Source organism: Rhincodon typus, chromosome 29, assembly GCF_021869965.1.
Source record: "Rhincodon typus isolate 14 chromosome 29, sRhiTyp1.1, whole genome shotgun sequence".
Classification (NCBI taxonomy): Eukaryota; Metazoa; Chordata; class Chondrichthyes; order Orectolobiformes; family Rhincodontidae; genus Rhincodon; species Rhincodon typus.
In genome coordinates this window covers 14,054,713-14,082,156 of record NC_063360.1, presented here as the reverse complement: position 1 = coordinate 14,082,156, position 27,444 = coordinate 14,054,713, and the positions used below count along the sequence as shown (strand labels likewise).

Below are 27,444 nucleotides of genomic sequence, written 5' to 3'. Positions count from 1 at the left end.
CTCTCCCCTCGCTTGAAGTAATGTGGCCCTTGGGTTGCATCACCACCAGTGTCTCTCTCTCACAAGAGAGCAGTCCTATGGTCTGTTAAGACTATGGTGATTTGATTTTTTTTTTAAGAAGAGCACAACATTATTCTCTATAAACAAAGTTCTGATCAGGCCACATAGATGATACTGCACCCAGTTTGGTTTCTTTCATAAACGCTTCTGTGATGTACCTTGGGATGTATCATGATTACAGGTTCCATAGCAAAGTTTCAGAGAAGAACCAGCAGGATGATATTTAGACTTAAGGTACTTGAGACGGTGAGTCACTAAAAAGGAGTCAATAGTCTTTGTGCCTTTAATTTATTTTCACCTACAGATACATAGAGGAACTCCTCCACTATTCTTTTACAAGCAGTCTGTGGATTCCTCTCAATCCCAGCTCCAGGAATGAAGAAAAGTTGATGCACAGATGCCACTTAACTAGATCTTATAACAAATATATCCATTAACTAGGTTGTTACACTGGGTAGAGTATATGCAAATCAGGAGGCAGGACATTAGAATTTGGTGTTTGTAAAATGCCTGGTTGCAGGGGGGAAAGCATTGCGTGGTCCCTTTAAAAGTGTATGCTTTTTCTGTGCTTGGAGATGTCTGTGAGCAGCTTGAATGTTTACAAGTACAGACAGCACCTGAACTGAAACAGTTGTATCGAAAGGCCATACCATTTGCATGGCCAAGCAGCATTTCTACCAAGACAACAGGTTTTGAACTTAGCCAATCAAGCTGAAACAGGCACTTCGATACCAAAAACCCATCAAATTTGAATCGGATTTGACAACCTGGGACCAATCCAATTGTAAGAATCGGATGTCACCTGGCATATAAAAGGGGGAAGTTCTAAAGATGGCAAAGCTAATTGCCATCTGATAGAGAAAACAGCTCTCAGCTCTATGTCTTAGAGAAAACATCATCTAAAATATTATCAGCGCCAACAGCACGATGGAGATTGCATTCCTGACAAAGGCTTGACAGAGAAGGCACAGAACATTCTGGAAGATGTAACCTGGATGTAATTCAAACAGATTAAATTATATTATTTTTATATAAGTGGGAGTTGTATTTATTGGAACAGCATACTGTTGTTAGAATCTTGTTTTATTCAGGAATAGTTAACAGTTGAGGGATTTATTTGGTTTATTAATAGTTAATTTGTTCACTGTTGAAGTTACATAAATAAATTGTTACTGGTTGATTTTAACATGAGCGTCAGGGATTTATTCGATTTAACCACTAGAAGTTACTGAAAGACAGGTTCACTCCTTTTCACACTCCTTTTACAGATTATACGGCGAGGTGCTCCTCTTTGGGAATTTCAGTTTTAATTTCTTGGGGCAGAGGGGCAGCAATGATCCATTCTTTACCTCATTAATTTCCCATTTGCTTGTAGGATGGAATGTAAAGCTATAATTTGAGGAAAATTTCATAACACTGAGGTAACCATTCTCAGGTAAAACAGAGATTGTGTCTCAATGGATCAAGGGGAAAAAAGGCACAGGACACCCATGAGACTCAAAAGGTTATCAAAACTACAATGCATACCTCCCATGCCTGGACCCATGTCTCTAGGTCCAGCATTTCCCATTCCAGAATTCAGATCTCTGGCATCAAGCGGCTGGCCACCAGGTCCTAGGCCCATACCAACACCACCAAGTCCCTCTATAATTGAAGCAAGTTGACATATCAGAAGAGCAGAAGTGATCACACTTCAGAAAATCTTCAAAGTACAAGCATTCTAAATATAAAACTAGCACAGCACAGATCCACTTGACACTAGTATATGATGGATATTGGCCAGCATGAGAATTGTCATTTACAAATTAATATTAGAAACCTGGAGTTAACATGTGCAAACACAAATACTAGGGCAGGTTTACAGTAAGATAAAATGATAACTGTAAGCTTTTACTTTTATATAGAAAACTACAATTCCACCAGAAAAATCAAGTCATACACAAATAAGACAAATAAAGATTTAATCTATACATTATTTTACTTGTTCAATGAAACAGTTAACATTTAGCACCTTTCACAGCCTTATTTGGTTATAGTTTGAGAACTCTCGTAAAATTTAGCTTTGCCAAATATAGGCTCTCCACTGATTTGCTGTGATTTATTCTAAGAGAAGGAAAATGCTCACTAGAACACAAAGATTGGCTACAATACTAAAAAGCTGTTACAATCTCACTTGTAACATATTCAAATATTGTCAAATTGTTAAGAGGTTCTTGTATAGTGTCAAAGAATTTAAAAGCTTACACCAAAACAAGATTTGAACAGCTACTATTTTGCTAATCATTTAGTGAACAGAAAGATTAGCAATACATTGACCAGTTTATAAAGTGCAACAGTGCCACTTGGTGGAACAAAATAAAAAAGCAGTTCCACTAAATTCAAGTGGATTGTTGATTTTAAATGTTTTTCTTACCAAGATTTGCAGATGTTATTTTGCAATCTAAGTGATAAATGGCTTAATTATTGCAGTATTACTGTACATTATCTTTTTAATAGCTAGAATTTTCAGTTTTAAAAAGAACAATGTAAAAGGGTAAATTCCAAAATACACACAATTTTAAAAGCATCCCCTAATCTCCAAGGGCTTAACTTTAAACTCAACTGAGGTATACAGACCAAGAAGGATCCAGTGCCAAGTTAGCTCATCTCTTGCCAAACGTACAAGAAGGATCACGACATGTGGTCTCTGTACCAGACTTTAGAAATAGCAAAACATCATAATTCCCTACTCTCAACTGTTAAGTGGCCCCTTACTTAATATTCACATGCAGATTTGCCACATCAGAACTGACTATGTTAAAATGAAAGCATACATTTCTTTGAAAAGGTTTCAAAGTTTGAATTTGGAACTAGTTTTTTTTTAAAAAAAAGAACAAGAGCAATATGATCATTCTTCAAGTTAAGGAGAAAGACACAGGAGATAGAAGCAGGGACTCAGCTGAAAATATACTGTAAGAAATCACGAGTACAATATCAAACATAGGGTGAGATTTCGAAGAACAAGGTGTAAAGTTAGTTATGTAACCATGTCTGTGGAATTCACTTCCATGATCAATGGTTAAAGCAAAAACTGTCAATACTGAGACTACTTTCAATAGATAGGAAAAAGAGAGCAAAAGAATATGGAATTAGGGTGGGTAAATGAGATTAGAAAAAAAATGATTCCTGTTAGAGGAACAGACTAGTTGAGATAAATAGTCTAATTTCAGATTGAAACTTCGACGTATGCAGTATTAAGTATAGATCTTGCTTTTTAAAAAAATTAAACCAAATAGGAAGCTACATGAAATTTCATAGTTTCAAAAATACATACTAGGAAGTTGAGGAGTGCGGTCGGCACCATAGAAGTTATTCTTCGGCATGGATTTGTCATCCTACAAGAAAATCAAAAGCTTTTTTTTAAAACAAAGCAAGTGTTATGGAACAATAATGAATGATATTATTAATTTAGTTTTTGAAACAACAGGATTTCCTGTTAGAGGTCTTGCGGACAGCATTTTCAGCACTGATATATCATCAGGACAGTGCTAACTTGAAATAATGAGTTTTGATATTTATATGCCTGGCTATTCTCAGCCTTAGCCACACAGAAAACATTACCTGTCTCAATATGCCTAAACTTCTGGAACTGGGCATGTTCTCAATGAAAACCAAATAATCAGCCTAGTGACACCTTCTGCAAAGTATACACATGTACACCAGTTGAAACCAGTTTCAGCTTGGCTGCAATGCTTCTCACAATTGAGGAGAAGGTGAGGACTCAACACCCAAGTTCTCAAAAATATCTCCACTATAAGTCTTCATGTCAAAAAAATTTAGAAAATTATTCATATTATACACTACTCAAGGGAAATACATTGAATTTTTTAGTGTTCTAAAGCCTTCAAATTCTCTCCAAAAGTTGCAACCTAATTTATACTTATGAAAAACAGATATTAACAAATTAATGCAATTGCATGAATAATTCTGAAGTGAAAACCTGAAACCAACAATATGTACTTGCTTTCATAAATATTGAATGTGCAGACTAGGTGAAAACTTACCATCTTGATATGCATAGGCCTGTCGTACAGAAGCTGTCCATTGAACATTGCTAGACAGACATTAAGGAACTCTAAATGTTTCAGATATGCATTGACAATATTCTGGTACAATACTGATTGGAAACACAAACAGTACAGGACAAGTTATGCTTTTTGACAGATTAATCATTTCAAATCAGGTAACTCTTGTTACATTCTACGGCTAGTCATCGATGAACCAATGCCAAATTCCACATTTTAAATACTAAAGGATACATATTGCTTGAACAGCTTCAATTGGGCGTTCAAAAGTTACAGTGCCCATTCCACGACTTTTCCCATCTTTGTCTTCCACAATGTCTGCCCGTACCACAGAGCCTGCCATGGAAAAAACTTCCTTCAATTTTTTCCATCCGACTTTGAAATCAAGCTGTAAAATAACAAGTCATAAAATTAATATCTGCTAAGCAGAGGGGAAATCATATACAAGGTCTACTTTCCCGTGTATTGCTTTTTTTTTAAATAAACAGGAAAAATGGCTCAGTGCACATCAGACCTGCTGAATCAATTTTGTAATCGAACAATAGTCAAAATAGAAGAGGTCGCTGCAATGAGACAGACTGGAGCAAGGGAATGAAAATTATATGATTGTGGACGTTGGTTTACATGTGGAGAATGAGACTTGAATAGACTGGTGCATCTGTCCATGACAGTAGCAAAGAGTGGCTACTGCACTTGTAGAGACTAAAGATCTGTACACTCAATGTGTCATGTTTTTGGCACTATGCCAAATGGGGCAGATATCACAGGTCTAGCAACTCAGACTGAGAATCCGTGAAATGTCAACAGCAGATTCGTACACCATAATCTGCAAACACATGGCATGGCATATCTTCAACTCCACTATCATGAAGCCAGGAGATCAAACCCGACTGAATGAAGAGTGCGGGAGGACATGCCAAGAGCAGCTGTTGGTATTCCTAAAAATAAGCTGGCAACCTGGAGAAGCTGAACAGTGCTACTTGCAAGCTAAAACAGCTAAGCAGCAAAAAAAAAAGACAGAGCTAAGCAATTCCATACCCATAGCTAATGGATCAAATCAGAGTCCTGCCACATCCAATCATAAATGGTGGCAAACAATTAAACATCTCACTAAAGGAAGGAGTTCAACAAATATGCACCTCAATAATAGTAAAGCCTAGCACATCAGTCTAATAGCCAAGGCTGAAGCATTCGCAGCAACTCTTAGCCAGAAGTGCCAAATGGATGATATATCTCCCCCTCCTCCAGCATCACACATACCAGTCTTTGGTCAACATGATTCACTCCACAATATCAAGAAACAGTTGGTGGTAGTGGATTCTGCAAAGGCTATGGGTCCTAATAACATTCTGGCAATAGTACTGAAGACTTGTTCCAGAATCTGCTGTGTCCCTAGTGAAGCTGTTCCAGTATAGCCACAACACTGGCATTTACTTGACAATGTGGAAGACTGCACAGTTATTTGCTGTTCAATTAAAAAAAAGGACAAATGCAGTCCAGCCAATTACCACCCCAGTTCACTCATGATCAACAGTAGAGTGGTAGATGATGTCGTCACCATTGCCATGAAGCAGCACGTGCTCAGCAACACCCAGTTTGGGCTCTGCCAGAGCCACATAGCTCGAGCTCATTACAGACTGGATTCAAATACGGACAAAACAGCTGACTTCAAAGAGCTGAGGTGACTGAACTGCCACTAACATCAAGGCTGCATTTAACACAGCGTGGCATCAAGGAGACCTAGCCAAGTTGGAGTCAATGGGAATCAGGGAAACTCCCAGTGATTGGAACCATATCTTGCCCAAAGGTAGATAGTTATGACTAATGATCATCTTTCATCTTAGTTCTAGCGCATTTCTGCACAAACTCTTCAGGGTGGCATCCAAGCCCCAACCAACTTCAGCTGCTTCATCATTCATCTTCCCTCCATCGCAAGATCAGAAGTGAGGATGTTTGCTGATAATTACACAATGTTCAGCACTATTTGTGACTTCAGATAGATAAGCAGTTCACATCCAAATATAGCAAGCTGGAAAATATCCAAGCTTTGGCTGAGAAGTGGTAAGTAACATTCATGCCACACTGACTCTAAAAGGAGAATGCAACCACCACCTCTTCAACATTCAAGATTAACTTAATCTTCCACTAACCAGAAAGTGAAATGGACATATAAATACTATGGTTACATGAGGTGGTCAGAGGCTCAGACTCCTGCAGCAGTTAACTCACCACCTGACTCCCCAAAGTTTGTCCACCATCTACAATCCATAATTCAATACTGTGATGGAACATTCCCAACTTGCTTCGATGTGTGCAGCTCCAGCAACAATGAGGCTTGATGCCATCCAGGACAAAGCAATCCACTTCATTATCACATCCACAAGCATCCACTCCCCACACCGTTGAAGTTCAGTTCCCTTATGTGCACCATCTACTAGATACACTGCAGAAAATAACCACAGCTGCTTAGACAGCACTTTCTAACACAAGTGCTTCAACCTAGAATGGCATGGGCAACAATTACATGAGAATACCAACACCTGCTATCTCCAATTTGAAGTATATCACTATTACTTCAGTGTTGTTAGGTCAAAATCCTGGAATTCCCTCCCCAGCAGCATTATGTGTTTACCTACAGAACTGCTGTTGTCTGTATACAAGGCAGATCACCAGCACCTTCTCAAGAGCAACAAATAGCAGTCCAACCAGGGATTTCCACAAGCTACAACTATAGATGGAAGCAAGGCAATATTGTTACCTCTCTGGATTTCAGAAACTCAGTTTCACATAAGATTCACAAGGTGGATCCTTCAGGAAAGGATGTCAAACATGAGTTGAGACACTGAACAGTATACAGCAAAGCATGCTTTGGTGCATGTCAACTACTTGCAAACAAGAGTTCTATTAGGTCATTCTCACCACTGTTTATAACTCTTCGGGAACTTAAGAGTTAATATTATGCAGCTTCCTGCTGACAAAAACCAGTTAGTCACTGACAATCTAAAGGAATCTGAAATGAATAAAGTCATTGGAAAACAGGTAGTAAATGGAGCTCAACTGAAATGAGATTTTTTTAAAAAATCAAGATTAATTAGAAGGAGAATGCAAATGACTTAGATTAATAATCTGTTTCATGTAACAGAACAGGCAAGAGAATCAAGGCTTTTGGAGAAGAGATTATTGAAACCAAGTAACCAGAAATCAAAAGCTTGCGGAACATATGTTTAAGCTGAATGACTTGATCAATCAAGATGCATGATGCCTTTTCTAGAACATTGAGTTTTGTCTTCAAACTTTGTCTCTAATACAGAATGCATTATTAGATCACATTAATACTGTCATTAGACCTAGTCCAGGGAATGACTCAGAACTCAGTGGGTTGAACTGAAAAGACTAATTTATTCTCAAGTGTAAGCTCATCAGGCACATTTAAATACTTAAGATGTGTAGGCAATTTAGATGTACAAATTAAATTGTCTCATACTCTAAGCAACAGATAAAGGGCACCAAAATAAGAAAGTAATTAACATTTCTTTCCCCAGAGAAAGAACAGAAAGTGAGAATATCAGCAGTATTGGACAAGAAATCAATTTTACCATTTCCAGAATAAAAACAAGGAACCTAAATGATAGATAGTGCCGTTCCTAAAGTGTTACTTTATGGAAACAATTGTCCCAATTGCTGACTTCAGTGACTAGTCTAAGTGACCCGAGACTTGGGAAATGAGCAGCACTGATCCAACTTTAGTCTTCAATGATGTGATTCACCAAGACAATGATCCACAAAAGATCAGGACATTTAAGAGCAACTCGTGTAGCAAAGCACTTTAATTCGAAAAGCTGTCACTTGCGTTTTGAGAATGAAATAAGATTGGCATAACCTAGTTTTACCAATTCCCACCTCCCCACCCCACAACTAAAAGTGCTTCAGTTTCTGTTTCAGAATTATGCAAAAGGTATACTGCAATTAGAGCCAATTAAAGTATGAATGTGGCGAAATTACAGTAGACAGAATGGTATAACTATCTTCTCAATCTCAATTCAATTTCCAAATGTTTCCAAAAACATCCCGTTGCTTACTTGTTCGGTGAAACAACTGAAAATCTATAGCAGCATTCTTTTTCTGTCTTACTTCTTACTCCCAAGGCCCACAACTCGTTATTTCTGATGCAGAATTGAGTCGGTCACAAGTGTTACTGACTATTAGAGAAACAGGCAGGGTGGGAACATACAAAGAGGATAATGCACATGAAGGAGTTAAAAATAACTGCCTTGTTACCATAGAAAACGTTTTGCAGTTTTCTCAAACTTTTATATTGCTGGAAGTATGCATGATACTTTTTCTCAAATTTCATTTAAGATTTTATTAAAGAGTTGCACATAGATATTGTTAGCCTCAACAAACTCACATTAACAATGAAGATGGTACTTCCAAGCCTGCCAGCCTGCAGGGCATTGAGAACATCTCTGGGGACATGAGAATTATGCAAGAGTGCAGGTGGGATATTCATTCCAGGACCACCAACACCACCTCCACCACCCATTCCCATTCGGTCAAAACCGCCAAACTTCTGCATCATACGTCTTGCGTGCTCACCATCCAAATCCTATATATGGAGGAAAAAAGTTAAAATTATGCTGGTAGAAAAACTGCCCACCATCTTAAAAAGTAAACAACAAAACATTAATTTAAATACTGCACAATTCTTATTTTTGTTTTGCAATGCTGAAGTTCCTTCACATCATAGTCTGCTTCCATCACTAGAGCTCCATTCGTTACTATGCCTGAGTGAACATTATCAAACTAAACAAATAGAATAAATACCGGGAGCAGCTTTTTAATAAAAATCTGCACAGAAGTTCAACTATACAGTTCCAAAGGAGTGAGAATTATTACAGAACTACTGAATTCATTTTGGACAGAACACATACAGGTTAACATTCTTTGGGCTTTCTTCAAATTTGAGCATTTGGTCTTGCTAACAATGAGAGATTAATGGGCAATTAATTCACCCTTTGAGAAATAAACTGCCAATGACAGAACTAAAGTCATAAATCATCAGAAAGACAGCAACATATGCTGCATAACAAGAACTGTTATCACAGAAATATCGGCACTTGGCTGTGTTTATCGTGGAATCCTTGGTTCAAGTCTTCTCCCATCATTCTGCAATAGTGACAATAGATTTGTTAGAGTTCAACTCCTCACCCCCCATATAACGTTACTGCACATTGAAACATCTCACCTCTTTCACTTTAAGAGGTCTCCCACTGAAACTTTGCTTGTCCATCACCTCCACAGCCTTTTTCATGTTTTCTTCACTCTTGAACTCCACAACACTGAAAGAGAAATTTGGCATATTGCAAGTGCAACAGTCCCCTCCAGTCACTACATTAGCTAAATACTGTGAGCAGTCACAGTTTCTCACACTGCTCTAAATGGGGACTCTATACGCATTAGTAACCTCCCAGTCACTGCACTAGTCCAAAACTATGTGGTAACCTCATTTCCTGCTCCTCTGCAGAAATCATTACCATTGATGAAACTATTGTCGGGGTTAAGCTTCTTGGCCCTCACTACTTTCGAGTTTCCTTTTCAAGTACTCACTCTCAAGTAGCGCTACATTTTGTTATTAATTAATCCATAGGAAGCACACCACTAAGCCCTCTCTTCCTTACCCAATGTTCTCATACATTCACACGCAGCAAAATCAGATTAGCAATCAACAATGGAAAACAGTTGATACACGCAGATTATCGATGCAAAGTGATGCTACTGCCCCCAAACCCTCATACCAATGTTTATTTATTATTCATAACCCAGGGATTAAACAGGCCTTCTTGCATTAAGGGTCCCTGTTGCAGTATTCAGGGGAGCTGTAATTCAGTTTACAAGCTCAAGTAAACATCCATTCTAACTCAAAACAGATTAATTAGAAGTAGAGATAACCCAGTAGGCCAGGCAGCATCAGAGGAGCAGGAAAGTTGACGTTTCAGATCGGGACCCTTCTTCAGAAAGGTCTCTGAAGTAGTGTCCTGATCCAAAACGTCAAATTTCCTGCTCTTTTGATGCTGCATGGCCTGCCGGTGTTCCTCCAGCTCCACATTTCTCTGACACCAGCATCTGTAGTTCTTACTATCTCTTAATTAGAAGTAGAAAGTAATTCTGAAGCAAACTTACCCACATCCCTTTCGTCACAGGCAATAGCATGTAAAGAAGAAAGAAAAATTTTAAATTACACAAAGTAAATTAAAAAATGGTTCAACAAAATGAAGTATGTTCACTGACATTTAAATAGGGGGTGCCACAAATTTTTAGCTAGAAATTTGTATTTCATTTTTTGTACTATTTTCTTTCCTCTTTCAAAAGAAAAATCATCTAATGTGCAGAGCAAATGGAACATGTACCACCATTAAGCTGCACATGGAAGAGGGAAACAGACTCAATTTTGAATCCCCAATGTTGGCTGCAACACAAAGGAGAAAGGCCAAGCAATATTTGGGAATTGCACCAGGAGCTGGGCAAAGTGTATTGTGATTCCCCACAGGGCACTCCTAAAAGCACCCAGCAGCTGGTTCAAAAGACCTGCAAACAGGTCACATAAATACTTGCAAATAGCCACTGGGGAGAAATGAGAGACCAATAATCTCTCCACAAAAAAAAATATTAAGGATTACTACGAGGCACTCAGACCAATTTCAACCTTTAACTTACTTATTAGAACCTGTGGGTAAATTCAGAGAATAAAAGCACTTGATACATGTATTACAAAACTGATTGAAACAAAATCATTTAAACATGGCTCCCCCAGCAATTAGTTCAAAGTGCGTGCTGCACACAAATGCAGATTAACATTCAAGTCAAACTAAGTGCTTTCAATAATGATTACCAAGTGTTAATTTCAAGTAAGGCTTCACCCACTTTGAGTAATATAGGGAGAGTCTTGCTAATGTGGCAGCCCTGTTTCAGATTCATAACCAAAATATATTCACATGATTCTTGAGAAACCCTAGGTCAAACTATCATTCCAACAATGCTGCTAAAATCCATTCCACTTTCACACTGCTTCCACCTACAACTTTGATTCAACATCCTATCCTACGCTTAAACACCATTGTTTAAGGTTCAGAATGAATTTCCCCCTTTGACAATTACAACAGTGGCTAGCATTACTTCTAAAAAGACAAAAGTAACTGTCATCCCTTACCTGATGCTTTTTGTAAAAAGTTATATAGCAGATACATTTGGCACTTTTTAAAAACAAAAAAAAAACTAAATGTTAATTAAGTGAACATTGCCCAAAGGCAAATGGCAAAATTAAGGTTTCAAATGATTAGTCAGCAACACTAACATTATGGCTAACGCAAGAATAGAGTTGTGCCAAAACGGACAGGCCACCATGGCACATGATGTCAAAAAGGTTAATTTGTTGTGGTACCACACAGACCACAAAGGTCCCAGGTTCAACTTAAACAGCATCAGCAATAGAACAGCAGTAAGAAAATGGAAGGGCTCAGAAAATAGCCAGGACATCCAATAACCATCCATTAAATTCTATTGAAAAGCATGATGCAAGTCAATGAATGGACCACACATGAATGCAGTGACTTTCATAATCAAATGGTTTTACATGCACCAAATAGGTGTCTGCACCTGCAGAATCATACTGAACTCAGTGAATTCAAGGGTAGAAATAGGAAATCTGAAAATGTTATTTTGGGGGTAGGGAGGGTGGGGAAGACAGACCTCTCTCCTGGGTAATTCATATTATAATGTGTGCAATTTGGAAAATAAACAAGGCCAATAATGTCAAATACTACTAAATAAAATTGTACCTGTCATAATTTAACTACTAATAGCACCAAATATGCCTGCTATACAATTCTATAGCTTTACATTCAAATGCTTTTCCCCCACCTTGCCACATCCACATTTCTAAGCTTTAGATTTCAAAGTCTAACCAAAGCCCACTTCCAGTATTCCATATCCTGTGTATTTTACATTTGCAATGAAACCACAGAAGAACTCATTCTTTATCACTTACCCTCGACTTTCCATCCGCATCCATAAAGAGTTCCACGTAAGTAACCTCACCAACTACAAACCAGATCCCAGACGAAACATACACGGAAGGAGAAAAGCCAAGAAAACAATTGGAATTCAGCAAAAACATTGACAACGTTATGTAGTAACCTGAGCCCTCTAAAAGCCCAGAATATCATTCCATATACCTAAACCTTCTTACTATGCTATGTACAGGTGTGCAGTGATCCCAAGTCTAACCCAACCTAATAGTCATGTTAAGCCACAACCCTTAATATCATTGTTACCAGTTACTAACAAAGTTACATACAACAAGCCCTTTTAGCTCTACCCAGCGAACTGAACACATGCGCTTCCCAAACGAGCTCTTCTCAAATGTGCCCAGCCAATAAGGATGTCATGTTATAATATGCAAAGTACACACATTTCTTTCCCTGATCTGCAACCAATGCAATTATCAAATTTAAGCCAATGTTTCAAAAGATGAAAGCTATAAACATTCTGCAGATTTCAAAGTAAAATATTTTTCCTAATTATAGAAGTTATTGCATTATATATTGTGACATCCTCACCAGCAACCACCATAAGCAGCCAAGTCTGCTTCTGTTAAGATCACCTTCATGTACTGTTTAATCAACTGTGAAATAATCAAACCATTATATGACCAAGTTCTGTTTGAACAAATTGGAACTGATCAAGAGTTCCACCACTGCAATACTAGGATCCATTTACATGTACAACACTAAGCCATCAGCCAAGACAATTTTAGCAGTCAGTCCCTCTGAAGAGCAAGTTAAAATTTCAAAAAGTGTCATCAAAACTCCTTCTCATATTTTACCCCAGCACCTCAATGTTAAGTTTTACACAAAAATAAAAATCGCACTTTGGCTCCACAGAATTTCAATATACAATCTCAATTTCAGTTTATCATTCCTGTTTTGGCAAAACCAGGGAAAACCTAACTTTAGCTTGGGCACACAAATGGACAAACTAAAGAGGAATCAAACATCTGTGACAAAACACAAACATGTTCTAACTTAATCCAAGTTAGAAAGTTTTGGCTGTTTATGCAAGACAAGAATGATTAGTTTTGTAGATCTACAATAGAAATTAACTTTCACCAAGCAATCGGCATAAGTCACATTGCATACTTTAACAAAGTTTTAAAGCTCCAAATGAAGAACGTATTTTGAAGTTGAGATATTACAATGATCGATTGCATCACTAAACTTATTCTTGCATTTCTGCCATCAACTTTTATGTTTGCCAATAATTAAGGATCTTTTAATAGGGGAAGGTCACATGGTGCAATATAGCTTGAAATTAACCAATTTCGTTTTTGCACTTCTTGGACAATGGAATTGTATTCAAAAAATCAAACTAGCAAGGCATATTATATGATGGCAAAGTTGCTTCACTGGATCGCACATAACGGGCCAAAGAGCTTACTTCATCTAAATTAATCTTACAAGGATATTCAAAGAGACACCCAATTCCTTGAGGTTCACTGACATTGGTCTTGTTTGATTGTAATTTGACAAAGTTGTAATTTGACAAAGAGGTGAGTCTTTTACGAACGTCACCAGCCTGCATTCTGCACTCCCATGCCAGAGCGAAGGGAATCAAGCATAAATCCCACTGGCCCACATTTTGCACCAAGATGCCATTTTAGAAAAAAACTTCAGAATCATTTCCATCATCCCACACCAGAATAAGAGAAAATCTGCATATCAATTAGATCTTGCTCTTAAAAAGAACTGGGGTACCTTTCCTGCATTCAGCAGTAGGCCTCAACTGTTCTTAACTTGGCTTAGTGCAACACCCAGGCTACATTTAGGCTGAATACAGAGTTTGGTTCCCTACACACCTGTACCACCATAACCCACCACTCTATCTAAATCATTTATAGACATCAGTAGTCTAATAAACCAAGGACATGTGAAACTGCATGGGCACATTCCCAATGTTACACTAATTATAGACCACCAACTTTTGAGTCTTACCGCTTGAAGCCATCACTACGTCAAGAAAGGTGCGTGTCTACACAAACCTAGAAATATGACACTTAGTGGTTTCACATATTTAACAATGTCTGCTGAAAAAAGGTTTCTTTCCTGTCAGACTACTAAATACTGGAGCCATCAAGTAGTCCTATGCAGCAGCAGCATGCACCATGGCGGACTTTCACACGTCTGTTCTGAAACACCAATAATCCTTTTTCACTCAGATACTGAACACACAATTGAATGGCAATCTTCAAAGAAAGTTTACCACATATGGTTTTCCAGAGTCAAATGTGTCAGCTTGTTATTGAAGACAATAAATTTTTGGTAATAAACTAAAAATAATTGAGGAAATAAAGTTAGGGAAATTTTAGATACATTTTCTGAACAGCAGAAACCTCACTGTAAAATCAAGCATATTGACTTCTGTCTACAATTTCTATGTAGCTGAATTTAGTAAACAAAATTTTTGGCAAGGTCACAATAGTTAGTTGATTTACCATGGTTTTAAAGCAATGGAGGGTGGAAAGAGACAGAAGTATGACTCTCTGCATCTCCTATAGATGCAACACTTTCATCCAATCAGAATTCTTGCTGTAGTGATAGCTCATATCGTAATGAGCCATATATGCTTCAATGTTAATGCACAAGACACCCAATTCAAGGACATTTGTTTGAATAATTGTCCAACCCATTCCAGATATAACTGTATTAACCAAAACAATTCCACAATAGTTTAAGACAATATTTCTTTTGTCAGGCTATCCAGGTTACCAAGTTTCAAAACATGCATTGCATTCATTTGCATACAAGTACCAGCCTTTATTTAATACCAAATTTGTAAACTTACAGTATACACATGATGGCATTTCTCATTAACCTTCAGCTCAGTATTGAATAAAAGACATACCATTTCTCAATAATGCTATCTTCAGAGAAAAAAAATTTACAAATACTTGAAGTTAACAAAACTCCAAATGTGCAAAGAAACCATGTTATGATGGCTAAATCCAGTTTATCCGTCAAACGATGACACTTTAACAAAAACAGAATAAAGTTACAGTAAAGCATACATTGACCACTGATCTATTTCCATTGGCTGTTGCTATAAGGAGACCAAATTTTGCTTAGCTGTTAAGTGATTGTAACAACTGATTTTTAAGGGAAAAGAAATTCCCATTCACAAAATTTCAGATGTTGCAATACAAACATGACTGACCAAACCAATGTTGCCAAGTATTTTAAACGGGCACAGACTGATTCCTAACAGTTTAGGAGAACAAACTTCATCAACTTTCTATTTTCAGAAGACAATGTTTGTAAAAAGTTAGCCATTATGTCAAGAAACTGCTTTCCTGGGGTTATGCTGCCTTGACCCAGCACTGGCCGTCATTGTCACCTCTAGTGGTGAAACATACATCAAAACATAATGCACTCTTTCAATTGTTTGCTCAAATCTTTTCAACTTATTTTTGAGGATGGGGATGTCAAGAAAAAGTAACTTTTAAAAGCTATAATAAACAACATTGAAAGAGCAGTAAAATTTTCTGAACCGCACAAAACAGCAAGGTAACAGAGTAATTATGCCATTGTTATTTTACAACAATTTCAACTGAAGAGGGTATGACTTTTTTTAAAAAAAGTTATTGTTAATCATGACTGTCAATGACACCTTGCCACAATAAATACTCATTGTTCTGTTGCTAAACTTGATCATTGAGGGAAACAGCAGCAAGATGGGAACTAATCCAAAAAGGTTTCCATGGTCAAATTTTAAGCTGTGATACGTTCTCTTCAGGTAAAGAAAATATTTAAGAGTAAACAGCATTCGCCTGAAGATTACAAGGGTACTGGATACATAACAGAAAACCCTAGAAACACCCAGGTCAGTCAATATCTGTGAAAGCAATATACAAAGTTAACATATAAAAGCTGCTAGAGAAACTCATCAGGTCCGGCAGCATCTGTGGACAGAAAACAGTTAACGTTGAGCCCAGTGACCCACTGGACTCAAACTGCTTTCTCCACACAGACGTTGTCAGAACGGAGATTCTCCGGTCATGTTTGCTTCAGATAGCCAGCAACTGCAGTTATATGTTTAAAGGTTAATACTTTCAGTGTGGACCTCCATGAGATCTGGTAAACATTTAACTGAACATTTAAACAGTTTCCAATAAAAAGGGCAGGTCAAAACAGAATAGCCCATACAGCATTTAATTCAATAGTTTTTACGGATGCTGACCCACAGCCCAATGTCTACACTATTCTGTTTTATGTTACTCAGATGTTCTTTGGTTTACACTGTGCAAACATTTAAAGATTATACCAACACACGAAGAATAATTTTCAAAAATGTGTGCGTTAAGTATAGAAATACCTTCTGCAGTCTACTACAGATTTGTTACAAGTAGCATGAGGGTTTACTTCCATGATTTTACACATAAGCTGTCAATTATGTAACAACTGAAGAGTGTGTGGAGAATATACAAGACAATTTGCACTCAATTCAACCTGAACTAATTACATACACACATGCATCCAGCCAGTTAGAGGTAATGGTTGCTAGGAATAAATGCAGCCAATTTTGCTTAGCAAACAAACATTGTTTCCTCTCAAATTTGAAGTATTTTTGACAGATTTTCCCTGTTGGAACTATTCCTCTGCTCAATTTCAAACACTACTTACTTTGCCAATATCTTTCCAGCTAACAGGGCTTTTTTTTTTAAAAAAAAATTGGTAAAAGACAAAAGTTGATTTTATATTAAAAAAGCTGGGTTAATTTGATATCAAATACAAGTAAATTCAAAATTTCCACCCACAATAAGGCAATGAAAATAGTAATTTGAGAATCCCACCCTAGATGAGAGTTCTCATCTAGCCTGCTCCCAGAACAAAACAATAACTGATGTGCCACCTTATCCCAATAACCAGAATAGTAACGGCAGAAAGCACATCGACATTACAGCCTTGCCCTTGCCAACATTAGAACAGATGTGACAAACTCATAAGTTAGTTTCTGTAAACTCCTGAACTTTTAGTGTCAACATTCAGAAGACACTAACTCAATCTGAGAATTCTGTACCTCCCTTCCAATATACTGAAACAATTCAGTGGTGCTACGCAAACTTCCTATTTTGTTTTGTTCACGAACATCCTTCCAAATAGCTGTAAAGAAACATTTAATTAAAAAATTGACTGAGCACAACTAAAATGCCAGGTGTCACTTCTTCTGTATAAGAGGACTTATTCTTCAATACCAAAGTTTGGCATCAAGTGAAGACAAAAACAAAGTAATGCAGTTAGTACACAATATTCACCAAAATTTAAAACTAGTTTTTGAAAAGATTCCAATTAACACACTACAACTGACTTTACCTTTCTCTCTCATTATATCTTTAAGTGTTTGCCATTTCATTTCAAATGGGATATTGCTCACAAAAACCCGGAATCTTGCATTTCTGTTAGTTGAATACGGCTCAAAGCGGTTTCCACCACGCTTGCTGCTTTTTTCCTTCAGCTTATCATTTTTTTCATTCTGAACTGAAGCTTCATTTGTTTCACTGTGAAGCACAAAACACTGTTTCAATATCAACAGTCTTACTGGATTCAAACTGCTGCAGGCAGTGGTTTTCCCACAAAACAAGTTATCGGAGCACAACACAGAAGTCACTTTAATATCCTGTTAATATACCAGTTATTGTTTTAGAACAATAGACAATGGCTAATTGCAACCTAGGTTCCAACATAATTGTCGGTGTGATTGTGAGGAAAAACGGGATAGGACACCGAGGCGAAAATGGAATAAAAAACGAATCAAGACCAGAAGCAAATTTGGGGTGAGGTGCGGTGAGGTTCCGGAACAATGCACGAATGAAACAATATGGTGCAAGCCCACGCGCAACTAGAAAAGGGGCGGGAGTGTGTCCATCTAACTCAAATCCTAAGTGGTGGGAAATGGAAGTGTGAATACAAATTATTCATATACCCAGCTCTAACTCTTCAGGGAAACGCGCACACAAAAGAATAAAGCATTTTTCGACCCAACGTGCAGAACTGACCTCAAGAGTTAGAGCTGAAAAGACGACCAACTAAAATTTAAAATATTCTTCAGTAATAAAATTGGGCGGTTCCTCATACTTAACAACCTTAGAGCTACTTCAGGCCCGCGATCAATGCGGAGTTAGGCCGCGGATTTCAGACATCCTGAAACGGCGGGCCTTTTGTTCGGCGCGCGGAGCCGCGGCCTACAGCCCCAACTGAAGCCTGAGCCGTTGCCATAGCCACACGGCCTCCCCCCCCTCACACAGAACCGCACCTCTGGTTCTGATCTTCATCACCACCACTCGGGTTATTCTCATCTTGCTTCTCCTCCTGTTCAGGGTTGCTGATTACAGGCTCCTGGGGTGTGGGCTCCAAATCCGCCATCGACGCAACAACAAGCAAACTGATCGCGCTGTCCGACTCGGAATGGCGTCTGCCCGCTATCACGTGAAGGATTCTGGGTATAGCTCGGCTCGGCTGACGTCATACTGGATTCCCGCCAAATCTCCAAGGCAACTGGACCACGTGCACAGGCCTACCTGAACCTGGAACAGAAAATGCTAAAAACAGTTAACAGGTTAGGCAGAATGCTGGGCAAAAGGATGTATCACGTTCATTATAACTGGAACAAGTTACCATTAGAACAGTTATAACACAAGAGGGCTTTCTGCCCCTGGAGTCTGTACTGGATCTGTACAAGAGTACTTCAGTTGAATGCACTTTCCCAAAGCCTGACAACTTTGCTTCTTTTCAGGCACTTATTCTTTGAAATCCATGATTATTAAATCGACATCTGCCATCCTTCCAGGCCATGCATTCCAGATTGTAACCACTCATTGCATAATAAGTTTTTCCTCATGTTACTTTTTGATTATTTTACCAATCACTTTTAAAGCAGTTTCTGTCTATCTGCCCTGACTTGCACCACGATGGTTTAGTTTCAAATATAACAGATTTAAGCAGTACAAGGTTAGGGAAGGTTTAGATGGTAAGTGCGCTAATTCTTCAGTCCAGCAACAGCTTGATAGCTGGGTGTTAAGGAGCTAACTGAATCCTGAAGGAGACGTGGTGCTACCTGATTGTTTCCAAATACAAAACTTCCAACAAAAGCATCTATTTTTAACGTACACACAACATATTAAAACACTGAAAGTCACTATATAAGAGCATTATCAAACAAAATTTTTAACCCAGCAATAGAGCACCGGTGACAATGTGCTCGTCAAAGAGGTAGATTTTTAAAGAACATTTTAGTGGAGGAGAGGGAGATAAAGAAGTGGAGAGATTTAGAAAAGGAATCCCAGACTTTAAATTCAACACAAGGAAACATCATTTATCACTCACAATCCCAAAACTTCCAGTCTATTATACTGGTTTCAAATGCAAGTAGAGGGGCGATAAAATGATTCACAATTTACCATAACAGCTGAACTGATACCCAAGTTCAAACTTGTTACTTATAGTTTAATTTGTGATTTTTACAATTTAGACAGCGTGGAGCTGGCAGACTAGGTGCAAACCGACAAGCAAAAGCAGAACAAGTTTCAAAGTGAAACTGCTGGGGAGCAATAAACTTGCTCATAATAGATTGCACATTATCCCTTTTGCACAGGTACAGTATTTCAGCCATGCACGGACACTGAATACAGAAAGTATAGAGGAGATTTTAAAATAGAGAATAAGAAGGGGGGAAAGATGGTATGTAAATACATCAGTGGCTATAAAAAGAAACCCAAAAATATTTTATAAGCAAAACCAAATAGTAAAAACTAGAAAAGCAGTACTTATAAGGCACTAAAATGGCAATATACTTACAGAAGTGGTGGCCATGACTGACGTACTAAATGAGTACTTTTGTAACTGTCTTCACTGGAGGAGAAAATACTTTCAATGTAGGAGTGGGAGGAAGTAGTAGTTATATTGGATAGAATAAAAATAGATAGAGAAGATACATAAAGGGTTGGCAGTTCTCAAAATTGAAAAGTCATCTAGTCTGGAAAAGATGCATGTTAGATTACTGAAAGAAGTAAGTTTCCGGCCACAGTCTTCCAACACTCCATAGGTACAGGGATTGTGACAGAAGACGGGTGGATTAAAAATGTTACATCCCTGTTCACAGAAGGGAGACAAATAAATTCATGAATTGCAAGAGAGTCTAATGTCTGTGTTGGAGAAACTGTTGGGGACAATAATCCAAGACAAAATTATTGAGATTTCAAAAGGTATGGACTAATAAATCAGATTGGGATATGTAGTAGGCATGGACAAGTTGAACCAAAGGGTCTACTTCCAAGCTGTATGACTAATAAATAAACATAACTGAAAAGGCAAACTGTGTTTAACTAACATGATCAAGTTCTTTGATGAAGTAGCAGAGAGGGTGGATGAGAGTAATATGCATATGAAGTTTCATTAGGTGTTTGACAAAGTAACTCCTAATAATCCTATTGGTGAAATTAAAGCCAATGAAATTGAAAATATACTCCAGTATGCATGCAAAATTGGTCAAAGGACAGAAAGCGGTGAACAGTTGTCTTTCAAACTGGATGTAGTGTTCCCCATAGGTTGTAAATGAAACCACTGCTCTTTTCAAGATCTATTGATAATCTGGACTTTGGTATACCAAATATAAGTTTGATTTTCTCATGAAAAAAGAATTCAGAAATGCAGTAAATAAGAAGACAGTAACAGAAATCAGGAGGACATGGATCGGTTGATGAAATAGGAGGACAGCTGGCAGATCAAATCTAGAAAATTTTGAAATGATACATTTTGGATGAAAGAATAAGGAGAGGCAATATAAACGTATTGGTACAATTTTAAAGAGGTTGCAGGAACATAGCAACTTAGGGTTATGCACACACTAATCTTTGAAGGTGACAGGAAAAGTTGAGGCTGTTGACAAAAGCATGTGAGGTCCTCTGATGAGGCTAATGCTGACAGTATATACAATACCAGCCAGGCCTCAGATGAGTATTTTAGAAAGACATCAAGGTTTGAACATGGTGCAGAAGAGATTTATTACGATTAGGCCAACAATGAAATGGGATGAATTAGCATGGTGGCTCAGTGGTTAGGCACTGCTGCCTCACAGCACCAGGGACCCAGGTTCAATCCCACCCTCAGGTGACTATCCATGTGGAGTTTGCACATTCGCCCCGTGTCTGCGTGGGTTTCCTCTGGGTGCTCTGGTTTCCTCCCACAGTCCAAAGATGTGCAGGTGAGGTGAATTGGCCATGCCAAATTTGCCCACAGTGTTCAGTGATGTGTAGATTAGGTGGGTTACAGGGGGATGGGTCTGGGTGGGATGCTCTGAGGTTCAGTGTGGACTTGTGGGGCCGAAGGGCCTGTTTCCACGCTGTAGGGATTCTATAATCTTTGATTACATAGCTAGCTAGAGTCCAGTGAAGAATAGTTACAGCAACACAGGATCATTCTCCTTTCTGGCTATGTTAATTTATGGGAGCATGCTGCTTTGCTTCAGCCCATGTTTAACATGGTGGGGTGGGCTTCAAGCTATGCACATCACAGAATCATTACAACGTAGAATGAGACCATTCATCCCATCTTATCTGTACCAACTCTACCAACTAGCAATTCCCTTAGTGTAATTCTCCTGCTTTCTCTTCATGACCTTACACATTCCTTTTCAACTAACAGTCCAAATCCATTTTGAATGCCTTGATTGATCCTGTCTCAACTATCCTCATAAGCAGTTCATAATTACTTCTCTCTCACTCTCTCTCTTGCCCTCCATCTCTAGTCCACTCAAGATGGGCCCATGTGATTATAACTCATTACCTACTGACCACAGAAGAGGGACTCAGCTACTTGGAATACTTTTCCTTGAGGCAGGGAAGGTTAAAAGGAGATTTGAAAGAGGCGTCTATGTCCATGAACAATTTTGTTAGAGTAAACAAGAAAGAGCTATTTCTAGTGGCAGAAGGTTTGTTAACCAAAGAAGGATCATCAGAAGAACCAGTGGAGACAATGTGAATTGAATAGAAACAAGGAAACTTTTTTTAACACAGCAAGTTGTAGTAAGCTGAAATACCTGAAAACAGCAGATTCAATATTAAATTTCAAAAGAGAATTGGATAATAGAATACTTGAAAGGAAAATAATTGACTGGTGTGTGGGAAAAAGGCAGGTGAGGAGGACCAAGTGGATGGCTCTACAAGGAACCAACACAAGCCTAATGGGCTAATGACCTTCTTCTATGTTGTATCATTCAGTGGTTCATGCTTTCATGAGATTATGCAACATTTATTATATGGTAACTTCAGCAAGCAAAATATGTGTAATTATTTGACATTTGGCACGAGCAGCCCACAGAACTGACAGAAACACAATCTGAGATAGTAGGAACTGCAGATGCTGGAGAATCCGATACAACAAGGTGCAGGGCTGGATGAACACAGCAGGCCAAGCAGCATCATAGGAGCAGAGAGGCTGACGTTTCGGGCCTAGACCCTTCACATCTGTCCATGTTAAAAAAAAACAGGTGATTAGTAGCAACTAAGGGATTAATTTGCATTCATGGATTCATTCAAATGTTCAGTGTGAACATAGACCAATGTCTAAATGAGTCATGCAGAAAATCCAAGGAAGAGCAGGAAAACACATGGCAGCTGATTTAAATGGTTGGCAGTATTGGTGCTACATTTCACCTCCAGAGTGGGCCTCTGTTTTACAGTTGACCTTAATACGGCATTTTTTCTCAATATCACAAGTGACCTGAGACCTCAATTACGCTTAGAACTGCTCAGTGATACAATTATCTCACTACCACAAGTTTCCTCAGAGCTAAAAGTCATTTTAGTAATCTTGGAATTGGGAAAAGAAAAATCAATTTGTTTATTCTTCTGTTCATATCACGGAAGTGCAATTGAAATGTTTAAAAGCTGAGATTGATACTTATTTGACAGTAAGAATATTCAAGGAAGGAACAAAAAGCAAGAAAGTTAGGATGAAAAAAGACATGCCTTTGCTCGATTTGTGAACTTCGACCATTTGGCTACATAATATCCATTTTTCAAGAACTGTGTGGTCAACTAAGATGCCAAGCAAGATGTTCATGTATTAAATTCAGCTGAAGAAGTACATTAATTGCCATATTGGGTGAGAAGAAACAATAGACGTCTGTACCCACACCTAAAGTAGGCCAAATATTGGCAGATAAAACACCATGCTTAACGTCTCATTCCAGCACTGGCATACCTTGATATAACCAGTATCAACCACTAGAGGCTGCACTCAAGTAAATCAGTCATAGGCAGCTCGTGCCAACCTTGAACATACTTGAGCAAGGCAACCGATACAGCAGGATTTACACCTAATTGGGAGAGGTTTAAAGAAACTACCATTTTGCTGTCATCCACTATTCACCTAGTAATAAAGTAATGGAGTCATAGAGTCCTAGAAGCATGGAGACAGGCCCTTCAGCCCAAACTGTCCATCCACGCTAACCCCATTTCCCTGCACATAGCCCATACCCTTCTAAACCTTTCCTATCCATGTATTCATCCAAATGCCTTTTAAATGTTGTTAATGTACCTGCCTCAACCACTTCCGCTGGCAGCCCATTTCATATGCATACCACTCTCTGTGTAAAAAAGTTGCCCCTCAGGTTCCCATGTATTCTTTCCCCTCTTACCTTAAACTGATGCCCTCCAGTCCTCGATTCCCAACCCTGGAAAAAAGACTGAGTGCGTTCACCCTATCCATGCCTCTCATGATCTTATACACTTCTATCAGATCCCCCTCAGTCTCCTACGCTCTAAAGAAAAAAGTTCTAGCTTGTCCAACCTCTCCCTATAACTCTGTCCCTTGAGTCCTGGCAACATCCATGTAAATTTGTTCTGCACTCTTTCCAGTTTAATAACATTCCTTCTATAGCCAGGTGACCAAAGCTGAACACAATACTCCATGTGCGGCTCACCAACATCTTGTACAACTGCAACATAACTTCACAACTTCTGTACTCAATGCCCTGACTGATGGAGGCCAGTGTGCCAAAAGCCTTCTTCACTGCCTTGTCTACCTGTGACTCCACTTTCAGAGAACCATGCACCAGAACTCCAAGGTCCCTCTGCTCCTCTACACTCCTTTAGACACTACCATTCACCATGAAATTCTTACCTTGATTTGACTTTCCAAAATGCAACACCTCACATTATCTATATTAAACTCTATTTGCCATTTCACGGCCCACTTCCCCAGCTGATCAAGATCTTGCTGCAATTTCTGATAACCTTCTTCACTGTCCACGATACCACCTATTTTAATGTCACTTGCAAACTTACTAATCATGCCTTGTACATTCTCATCCAAATCACTGATATAGATAACAAACAGCAATGCGCCCAGCACCAGTCCCTGAAACATACCACTAGACACAGACCTCTGGTCTGACAAGCATCCTTCCACTATTACTCTCTGCTTCCTACCATCAAGCCAATGGTGTCTCCAATTTGCCAGATCTCCGTGGATCTAACCTTCTAGAGCAGCCTACCATGTGGAACCTTATCAAAGGCCTTACTGAAACCCATACAGACTATGCCTACTGCCCTGCCCTCATGAACCTTCCTGGTCACTTCATCAAAGAACTCTAACAAATTTGAGAGGCACAATCTCCCACGCAGAAAGCCATGCTGACTACTCTTAATCAAGCCCCATCTTTCCAAATCCACTTATATCTTATCGCTCAGAATCTTCTAAAGTAACTTACCTACCACAGATGTTATAATTCCCAAGTTTTTCTTTGCAGCCCTTCTTGAATAAGGGCACAACATTAGCTACCCTCCAGTCTTCCGGAACCTCATCTATGGCCAACCAAAAAGCAAATATATCAGCCAGAGCCCACAAACCCCCAACATTGTTCATATATTGGAAAGGCAACGGCCTAGTTGTAAGGCACTGAGTATTACAATATTACAACAGCCTAGTTGTAACATTGCTAGACATTTAATCCAAAAAGCCAGGTAATATTCTGGGGAACTGGTTTGAATCACATCATGGCAGATGATGGAATTTGAATTCAATTTTGAGTCTAATTTTTCAAATCTGAGTCTAATCTAATGATGACCATGAAGCCATTGCTGCTTGTCAGAAAAACTCATTTGGTTCACTAATGTCCTTTAGGGGAGGAAACTGCTTTTCTTGGTCTGACCTACATATGACTCCAGACCACAGCAATGTCCTCTCAAATGGCCTAGCAAGCCATTCAGTTGTATCAACGGTAAGAAAGGAAAAAAGGAATGAAACAGATGGACAACCTGGCATCAACCTAGGCACTGGAAATTACAGCAGCCCTGTCAACCTTGCAAAGTCCTCTTCACTATCATCTGGGGGCTAGTGCCAATTTCAGGACAGCTGACTCACAGACAAGTTAAACAACAGCCTGACATAATCGTACTCACAGTATCATACCTTATAATGTCCGAAACACCAACAAGACCATCCCTGGAAATGTAGAGACGAAGTCCCGCCATCACATTAGGGATACCTTACATTGTGTTGTTTGACACAATCTGCAACCTCATGACCCAGCACATTCCCCACTTTACCATTACCATCAAGCCCCTGGATCAACCCTGATTCAATGAAGAGTGCAGAAAGGCATGCCGGGGCAGCACCAGGCATACTTACAAATCAGCTGTCAATTTGGAGAAGCTACAAAATAGGACTACTTACATATAACAAAGCAGCGAATGATGGGGCTAAGTGATCCCACACCCAACTGATCAGATCTAAACTCTGCAGTCCTGCCAAACCCAGCCATGAATGATGGTGACAGTTAAACAACATAGTGGAGGAGGGTCCACAAATATCCCCATCCTCAATGATAGGGAGTTCAACACATCAGTGCAAAAGATAAAGCCAAAGCATTCACAACAATCTTCAGCCAGAAGTGCTGAGTGGATGATCAATCTCAGCCTCTTCCAGACTTGGAGACAGTAAGGACTGCCGATACTAGAAGCTAGAGTCAATAAATGTGGAGCTGGAAAAGCACAGCAAGTCAGACAGTATCCGAGGAGCAGGAAAGTCAATGTTTCGGGCTGAAACTCTTCATCAGGGCTGGGGAGGGGGAGGGGAGCTCAGAAATAAATAGAGGGAGGGGAGTGGGGCTGGGGGAAGGATAGGTAAGATGGAGATATGTGGACGCAGGTAGGAGGTTATTGTGATTGGTCAGTGGGAAGGCTGGAGCGGATAGGTGAGTTGGAAGATGAACAGGTTGGGGGAGGAGAGATTTTGAAGCTGGTGAAGTCAATATTCAGGCCATTGGGCTGTAAGCTGCCAATACAAAATATGAGATGTTGTTCCTCCAATTTACGTTTGGCCTCACTCTGACAGTGAAGGAGGCCAAGGATGGACATGTCACAAGGGGAGTGGGAGGGGGAATTAAAGCAGATGGCAACCAGAAAGTCATGTTGGTTGGTGAGCACAGAGAGCAGATAATCCACGAACTGGTCCCCGAGTCTGTGTTTGGTCTCCCCGGCAAACAGGAGACCACATCAGGAGCAACAGATACAGTCGATGAGGTTAGATGAAGTGCAGGTGAACCTATGCCAGATCTGGAAGGATTGTTTAGGGCCTTGAATGGATGTGAGAGGGAAGGTGTAGGGGCAGGTATTGCATCTCCTGTAGTTGCAGGGAAAGGAGGCCTTAATATTGAGTTCACCAGCTTCAAAATCTCTCTACCCCAACCTGTCCATCTTCCGACTCAGCTATCCACTCCATCCTTCCCAGTGACTGACCACAATTATCCCCTACTTGAATCACCAGCTTCAAAATCTGTCCACCCCCAACCCGTCCATCTTCCTACTCACGTATCCACTCTATCCTTCCCACTGACCAACCACAATAACCCCCTACCTGCATCCATCCCACCTACCCCGCCCAGCCCCACCCCCTCCCTCTATTTATTTCTGGGCTCCCCCTCCCTCTCCCCAGTCCTGATGAAGGGTTTCAGCCCGAAACGTTGACTTTCCTGCTCCTTGGATGCTGTCACTGCTGCCTCACAGCACCAGGGACCCGGGTTTGATTCCACCCTCGGGCGACTGTCTGTTTGGAGTTTGTACATTCTCTCCGTGTCTGCGTGGGTTTCCTCTGGGTGCTCTGGTTTCCTCACATAGTCCAAAGATGTGCAGGCTAGGTGGATTGGCCATGCTAAATTGCCCAAAGTGTTCAGGGATGTGTAGATTAGGTGGGTTATAGGGGGCTGGGTCTGG

General features: G+C 39.4%; 1 protein-coding gene across 5 annotated transcripts in view; it reads right to left on the bottom strand.

Moving 5' to 3' along the window:
• Positions 1-18,671, bottom strand: part of LOC109921754 (heterogeneous nuclear ribonucleoprotein M-like) — a 37,651-nt gene extending 18,980 nt beyond the window's left edge. For 4 of the 5 annotated variants that reach the window (XM_048613961.1, XM_048613962.1, XM_048613964.1 and 1 more), the window contains exons 1-10: positions 18,486-18,671; positions 17,546-17,730; positions 12,169-12,221; positions 10,305-10,312; positions 9,370-9,463; positions 8,533-8,730; positions 4,359-4,512; positions 4,104-4,153; positions 3,374-3,434; positions 1,588-1,704 (exon numbers count right to left, since the gene is read on the bottom strand). In XM_048613961.1, coding sequence (XP_048469918.1) covers positions 1,588-1,704; positions 3,374-3,434; positions 4,104-4,153; positions 4,359-4,512; positions 8,533-8,730; positions 9,370-9,463; positions 10,305-10,312; positions 12,169-12,221; positions 17,546-17,730; positions 18,486-18,595 — 1,030 coding nt within the window. In that variant the 5' untranslated portion in view covers positions 18,596-18,671. Of the gene's footprint in view, positions 1-1,587; positions 1,705-3,373; positions 3,435-4,103; positions 4,154-4,358; positions 4,513-8,532; positions 8,731-9,369; positions 9,464-10,304; positions 10,313-12,168; positions 12,222-17,545; positions 17,731-18,485 lie in introns of those variants that run through there. The other variant, XM_048613966.1, reaches the window with a different exon arrangement.
• Positions 18,672-27,444: the final 8,773 nt, after the last annotated feature.